Source organism: Chrysochloris asiatica, unplaced genomic scaffold, assembly GCF_000296735.1.
Source record: "Chrysochloris asiatica unplaced genomic scaffold, ChrAsi1.0 scaffold00096, whole genome shotgun sequence".
In the NCBI taxonomy this organism is placed as follows: domain Eukaryota; kingdom Metazoa; phylum Chordata; class Mammalia; order Afrosoricida; family Chrysochloridae; genus Chrysochloris; species Chrysochloris asiatica.
The window spans coordinates 1,876,744-1,884,933 of NW_006408614.1; the positions used below are offsets into that span (position 1 = coordinate 1,876,744).

The 8,190-nt window shown below is 42.2% G+C and overlaps 1 protein-coding gene across 1 annotated transcript; it reads left to right on the plus strand.

Annotated features, from left to right (window-relative positions):
- Positions 1-446: 446 nt before the first annotated feature.
- LOC102825762 (olfactory receptor 11H7-like) lies at positions 447-1,361 on the plus strand. The gene has a single exon (XM_006866795.1). The coding sequence runs from the start codon at positions 447-449 to the stop codon at positions 1,359-1,361; it is 915 nt and encodes a 304-aa protein (XP_006866857.1).
- The last annotated feature ends 6,829 nt before the right edge of the window (positions 1,362-8,190 follow it).

Sequence of the window (8,190 nt, forward strand, 5' to 3'; positions counted from 1 at the left end):
CAACTTCCCTGCTGTCCTCACGGCTAACTCTCTTCCCAGAACTTGCCTTGACTAGGGGTTAATATACGCGTGGTGGTTCATCGATTAACTTACAGAATGTTGAGCTTTGTGCTCAGAATCAAAACAGTTACCACAAAGATAGGATCGGGTGCATATGCAGAAAAACCCTGACCTGATTTTGCACTGTTTACTGAGTACTCAGTCCAGCTTCCAAATCTTCCTTGTGGATGATTTGCGCCTCCCCCAACCCCCTGAAACCAAGAGAAGACCCCAGATGATTTCTCCAGCCCCTTGGATCCATGTCAATATTATCTAAAACTGCTGTACTTTACACCGAAACACCGACCATCTATTCCAGGAACTTGATTACAAGAGCCCAAGCAGAGAAAGCTGGTAAACCACTCGGTTGTTTCTCTCCTCCAGGAGCCCGGATAGTCCCGGAGATCATGAACTCGTCCTTGGAGCACTGCAACATCTCAGACTGGCTGAGGCTAGAAGCGACGGTGAAGGCCTCCGTGTATGTGGTGGCTTTCTCCTTTGCCACATTCATCACTGTCGTCATCGTTGGCATCGTGTTGCAGAATTTGAAACTGAGAACAGAAGTCCGGTACCTTCTCCTCTGTCATCAACTCCTTTGCATCTCCTTCTACTGCGCTCTGGGGGTTGTCTTCCAGGGCATGCGGGCGCTGCTGGCCAACAGCCCACTGCTGATATGCTGGCTGGTGTTTGGGGCACAGCTAAGTGTTGGAGAAGGGATTCTCTTCACTCTGGCCTTGATGGCTCTCAACACTTACCTGGCCATTTGCTGGCCGTTGAAATCTCTGGCCTTTGTCAATTCAGTTAAGTACAGAATTCTAGCTGGGACTTGGACCATCATTATACTCAAGAATATTTGCCTATTCCTCATGGAGGCCATTGGCTCTACTCCAGTTGATGTTTTAAAATCAGAACCCTCTTGCCCTGTGATATTGAACAGCATTCCTTCCAGAATCATCGGCATGGTTTTCCTTTGCTTTTCCTTATCTGTCATTCTTATAAGTTACTCTCTGATTTACCAGGAAGGGAAACGGGCTGGCCATTTTAATAGGTCCAATATCAAAGCACGGAAAACAGTCCTCATTCACTTGCTGCAGCTGAGTTTACACATCATACCCACTTTGCTATTCATAGGTTTGGGGAAGATTTGTGGGGTATTTTTCTTTGCTCTCAATCTGGTGCTTTTTGGCATCTTTGCGTTTGCCCAATGTTTTAACCCTCTGATCTATGGGCTTCAGAATAGAGAGCTGCGGAACAGATTACATCATTGGATGTGCTGTCAGCTATGGTGTGGTCACATGATGGACAGCAGAGGGCCAGTTTAAACAAGCACACGGTCATTCTGAATCAATAACTCTAATCCCAGTGGGCACGTCAGCTATGGTTAAGGACTTGCCTTTCATTCAACCTAAAAGTGGTGCCTTGACTTGCTGTTGAAAGGAATCATCTGTATTTGTTTGGCTTACAAATAGCATTGATGCATATGCTGAACTGGTCTCTGCAAAATCACTTTACATCTTTAATCTAAAATGCAGATCAGCATTCTTGGCAGCATGGCCCACTGTACTTGAGTAGGTATGGCAAGTTAGGCAGCTTCTGAGAATGCACTTGAACCCTTTCATCAGTTCGAGTGACTTTTGACTACATATAGTAACAAAGCCAGTAACAAAACAACAGTGATTTTAAAGCATAAAGATTAATATTTTTTCTTAAATAAAATATGTCTAGCGATCAATAGTTCTAGCCTATGGGGCAGCTCTGCAGTCAACAGGCTGGTTGTTTTCTACTATGCCATGATTAGTGTTCTACCTCATGATCCCCGAATGGCTGCCAGTGCACCTGTCATCATGTCTATATTCCAGCCAACAGGAAGGAGGAAGGGAAAAGGCGGGGTCTGAACCCTCCTTCTAAAGACACTTTCTAGAAGCTATACAAAAACACTTTGTCTTGGTTCAGGGTCCCAGAAAACCCTAAGTGTGTTATGTAAACAACTTTCAAAGAGATGACCTCAGTAAAGAGAACATGGAACTGAGTTCTCATTCTAAGCACGTCTGATACAGCAACATGAACGAAAACCTTTCACTGGAGCCTACGTGTGATAATTCTTTTGCATCAGTCGGGAGGTAGTTCCAGAATCAGAATCATGACCATCGGTGCTTTAAACAGAAAGGATTTAGTACAGGAATTGGAAGGGCTGCAGGAGAGGAACCAGGGGCCACTGCTGAGAGGACACCGTGGTAGCTGTAAGCCAGAGGTCAAGCAGCTACGGCCCCCATAGCCATGCCTCTTGAGGCTCCTGACCCTGTGGTCTTGCCCACCAGAAGTGCAGCAGAAAGATGGGCTCCAACTCTCTGTGGCTTCAGAGTCTCATGTGGTTGCTTCTCATTGGTGGAACCCAATGGCATCCAAAACCCTAATAGCAAAGGAACCTGGGAAATGTAGTTCATCATCATTTCACAGATTCAGTTGTACAGGAAGAAATCTTAAAAAGAGAATGGAATGAAGAACAAATGAGCCAAGCCACAGAATCCACCATTCCTACATGTAATTTTATTTACACTGACAACACAATTGCAGACACCCTTTCCTGAGCACCTGTTATACTCCTGGGCTCCCTGGATGGTGGAATCCGTTTACTTGCTTGACTACAAACAGAAAGCTGTCTGGTTCTAGGCTACCTAGAGGTACTGCAATAGAAAGGCCTGGTGATTTATTTACAACAACAACAAAAAACTCCAGTCATTGAAAACCCTGATGAGCATTGTTCTCCTCTGACACACCAGGGATTCCCCTGTGTTGGAGTTGATTCAACAGCAACTTGTTTTACGATTTTTGTTTTGTTTTGCTTTGTTTCTTTTTGAGTTGCTGTGGCTTAATGCTCTGGACTGCAAAGTCAGTTTGAACCTCAAGGTCTGTGGTTCAAGCGTAGCGTTTTGGACAGAGTGTTACTGCAATTGCTGTGATAATTCTTCTAGTCCAAGAATAAAACTGGAGTTTAATAAGAACACAAAGAGGTAGTGCCTGGCCTTTCCACAGTTCATCTTAAGTCACAATTGAAGGTCTTGTGGAGGTTAAACAATGCCATCTTTTCAAAGGTACTTTATGGTGTTTCTCCTAAAGCCCATATCTTCATGTTTATTGCACATTCTTTGTAGAATAAGATCGAGTCTTCATTTTACTTACAATAACATTAAAAGAATGACTCCCCCCGCTACCTTTTCCTTAAAGCTTCTTGTAGAAGCCCAAATAGTCTAAGGAAAGAAAAAGTACATTGTTAGCTAGTTTAGAAGGTCAACTTTACATAGTCATTCAGACATTGACCCTCATTGTAAATGGTTAGGTAGAAAATGACTAGTTGAAACAATAAAAATTTATAGGAATGACAGTTTTTTTTAGTGTTTTTGTAAATATTTTCTAAAAAAAATGGATTTTTTCTACCAATCTACACAATTCTGTTGTTGTTGTTAAGTGCTGTCGAGTCAGTTCCAACTCAGAGAGACCCTGTATGGAATTTCTGAGATGCAGCTGGTGAGTTTGAATCACCAACCTTGTCATTCAAACTGACATTGTGGTCCAGTGCTTATCCTATAGTGCTACACCAGGACGCCAGGACACGATTCTAACTAAAGGAAACTTAATACAGATAGCTCTCTAGACCTGTATTTACTTATTGATTTTTTTTTTTTTATTGTATATGAACCAGCCCTGTCATGTATCACAAATTTGTTGGTTGTTGTTGTTGTTAAGTGCCGTTGAGTCAGTTCCAACTCAAAGCGACCCTGTGTAGGGTTTTCAAGGATCAGTTGGTGAGCCTAAACCACTGACCTTGCAGTTCAAATGGCTTTGAAGTCTGATGCATTAATGCACAGGGCCACACCATGACTCCCCACCAAGATGTTGTTGTTGTTATTAAGTGCCTTTGAGTCTGTTCCAAGCCATAGTGACCCTGTATAGGGCTTCCAAGGAGTGGCTGGTGAGCCTGAACTGCTGACCTTGCAGTTCAAACGGCTTTGCAGTATAGTGTTGTTGTTAGGTGCTATCTAGTTGGTACCAACTCATAGAGACCTTGAGCACAGCAAAATGAAACACTTCCTGATCCTGGGCTAACCTCACTATTGTTGCCACACTTGAGTCCATTGATGCTGCCACTTGACCAATCCATCTTGTTGGGGTCTTCCTCTTTTTCTCTGACCCTCCACCTTACCAAACATGATATCCTTCTCCAGCGACTGGTCCCTCCTGACAATATGTCGGAAGTATGAGAGATGAAGTTTGGCCATCCTGGGCTCCAAGGAGCACTCTGGCTGCACTTCTTCCAACACAGATGTGTTGGTTCTTTTGGCAGTCCATGGCACTTTCAATATTTTCCTCCAACACCAGAACTCAAATGCATCAGTTCTTCTAAAGTCTAGTGTTGTTGTTATTATGTGCTGTGGAGTGGGTTCTGACTCATAACTACCCTGTACAGGGTTTCTGAGGCTGTAAATCTTTACAGGAGCAGAAAGCCTCATCTTTCTCCTGTGTAACAGCTGGTAGTTTTGAACTGCTGACCTTGTGGTTTGCAGCCTGATTCGTAACCACTACACTACCAAAGCTCCTTATGCTTCCTAAGAAGAACACATTTTATATTACATCAAATCCAGTAAGCTAGATGACTCAGCAGCTAATCCATTGCCATCGAGGTGATTCTGACTCAGCAACCCTATAAGGACAGAGCACAACAGCTCCAAGGGGTTTCCAAGGCTGTAGGCCTTTCCAGGGTTAGACTGCCTCCGCTTTCTTCCACAGAGTCGCTGGTGGCTTTGAATTGGCGATCTTGCAATTAGTAACCCACGTTGCTACCGGGGCTCCTAGTTAGATGACAGTTGGCTTTCGTTAACAAGAACAAAAATCCTAAAGGTCTAAGTGTTTTGTAGAAACTCAGTTTTTGTGTGTGCAAAAGTACACATATTCGTGGCCCATTTTGGTAACACTAAGACAATAATTAAGTTGTTTGATATGTATCATTTTAAGACAAAATGTGCCTCAAAATGTGCCTCAGCTCTTCACTGCTGGAGAAATGTGAAGACCTACAGTATCAATACTTTTCCCCTTCTCCTTTTCAGGGGATGAGATTGTATTAGATATCCTTTGGTTATTCAGATAAGTTCATTTCACAGATGGGAAACTGAACAAAATGAAACGAGGTTGGACAGATACTGCCACAAGGACAGATGACATATAGCTATATTGTTGAGTTCCAAATACTCCTGAAGTACAAGGTCTTAATTCATTAAAAACAATGAAATGGTCAAGGCAGCCAAAACATGAAAACATTCAGGTCGGATTCTTGCTTGCAAATGTCTTAATGCACCTTCCCCTTCCAAGGTGTCCTTTGAAACAGCCTTCAGCTTGGTAGCAGTCTCCGTTTTCCAGGTTTTCTGATCTAAAAAGGTGATTTTCTACTTGTAACATTCACCATTAGAATGGTATTTTCATATTTTCAAAGTCAAATTATTATTTTTAAAATAAAAATTTTTATGTGAATAGGGAAGATCTGGTATAAAATTCAAGACGTTCAAAATGACGTTCAGTGAAAAGCGAAGGTATCTTATCCCAGGTTCCCAGCCCCCCAGTTCCCGTCTCAAGTCAAAAGCAGTGATAAGTTTCCTGTGTTTTCTTCACGAGATCGTCTACAGAGAGCAGAGAGCAAAATGCTGATACTATCTTGCTTGAAAAATAATTTTGCGTTGGATATTCTGAAATTAAGGCGCTCTGGTAGCATAGTGGTTATGAATTGGGCTGATAATCCCAAGGTCAGCAGTTTGAAACTACCAGCTATTCCACAGGAGAAAGATGAGGCTTTCTGCTCCTGTAAAGATTTATAGCCTCGGAAACCCTGTACAGGGTCGCTATGAGTCAGAATCGACTCCACGGTATATAACCATCATCACTACCATTCTGAACTTGGATTGCTGGTCCAATTTGCATTCAGTACGACAGTTCATGACATCAGCAACAATCATCTTCACTGTGTGACAATCCCTGCCCTTCCTGTTAATTACCAATAACTCAATACAATAGACCACTGCCGGCCATTGCACCATTTCTTTGATGAGTTTGCTCTGGTGTGTGGTCTTTGATCTTAGGTAGGTGTGAGCCCATTGTTGAAGCAGTATGTCAGTCAGTCTCATTTAGGGTTTTCCTCCTTTTTGCTGTCCTTCTACGTTACTAAACATGGTGGTTTTTTCTAGAGATGGGTCTTTCTTGACAATAGGTCCAAAGTCAGTGAGCTGAAGTCTCTGTATCCTTGCTTCTAAGGGATATTTCACCCATGAGAACCTTACACTTGGGCAAGATGTGAAAGTTGCTTACTATGAGTTGAGATTGTTTGTAAAATGTTTCTCCTGTAAAAATGGTGCAATGACATGGAACTTAAGCCCTGAAAGTGTGAGGGTCTGGGGAAAATGTTCAGAGAAGACACACTTTGCAAGTAAAGCCAAGAAAATATATTTGTTGTTGTTGTTAGGTGCCATCGAGTCAGTAACAACTCATAGTGAACCTATGCACAGCAGAACGAAACACTGCCTGATCCTGGGCCAACCTCACTATCATTGCCACGCTTAAGCCCATTGATGCTGCCACTTTGTCAATCCATCTCACTGGGGGCTTCCTCTTTTTCTCTGACCCTCCACCTTACCAAACATGATATCCTTCTCCAGCGACTGGTCCATCCTGACAATATGTCTGAAGTATGAGAGACCAAGTTTGGCCATCTTGGCCTCCAAGGAGCACTTGGACTGCACTTCTTCCAAAACAGATCTATTGGTTCTTTTGGCAGCCCATGGCACTTTCAGTGTTCTCCTCCAACACCACAACTCAAAAGCATCAATTCTTCTACGGTCTTCCTTATTCACTGTCCAGCTTTTGCACACATATGAGGTTATGAAAATACCATAGCTTGGGTCAGGTACACCTTAGCCTTCAAGCTGATATCTTTGCTCTTCAACACTTTGAAAAGGTCTTGTGCAGCAGATTTGCCTAATGCAATACGTCTTTTAATTTCTTAACTGCTGCTTCCATGAGTGTTGATAGTTGATCCAAGAAGAATGAAGTCCTTGACAACTTCAATCTTTTCTCCATGGATAAGAATGTTGTTTATTGGTCCAGTGATGAGGATTTTTGTTTTCTTGACATTGAGATGCAATCCATAGGGAAGGCTGTGCTCTTTGATCTTCATCAGTAAATATTTTAAGTCCTCTTCACTTTCAGCAAGCAAGGTTGTATCATCTGTATATTGCAGGTTGTTAATGAGTCCTCCTCCAATCCTGATGCCATGTTTTTCTTTATATAACCCAGCTCTTGAATACTTAAGAAAAAATGAGAATTATCTTGAAATTCCCAAGTTTCTTTGAACATTTCATTTGTTGTAACTTGTTGTTGTTAAGAAGTGCTGTTGAGTTGATTCTGAGTTGATAGCAATCCTGTATAGGGTTTCCAAGGAGTGCCTGGTGAATTTGAGCTGCTGACCTTGCAATTCAGTGCATTAACCCATAGTGTGAAACTACAGCCATATTATTACTGGATAAAATGATTTCTGACAGATACACTCATTTGTGTTTTATAAACACAGATGGACACACTTAAGAATGAATCTGGGCAAAACAGAAAAGTAGGTCCTAATATCCATTGTAAGAAAATATTGAATGAATCCAGGTCACTGCTCAGAAGTTCAAGACTACAAAATTAGCAACATCCATGAATGTTAAAGTTTTTTTCCTCTCAAGACTAAAGACTGTAGTTGGACTTGTCTCCGTGATCGACAAGCAAAGACATGTGTTTGTTGCAAGGAAATCAAAACATTCAGGCATGGCAAATATACAATCTAATTCAGGTGAAACTATTCTCCATATGACCTCACCTCAAGTCTTAGTCTGGCTCTCTTGCAAACCACGACCAGTACTTATTCTACAGATATGTATCTGGAATGTGGTGGCTCTGTGGGCTAAGCACTGGACTGCCCATTGTCATCAAGTTGATTCCAATTCACTGTGACTGGGTTTCTGAGAATGCAAATCTTTATGAGAACAGACATCTTTCTCCCTCAGAGTGGCTGATGGGTTTGAGGTTACAACTTAACCCACGGAGCCACCAGGGCCACATGTACATGTATAT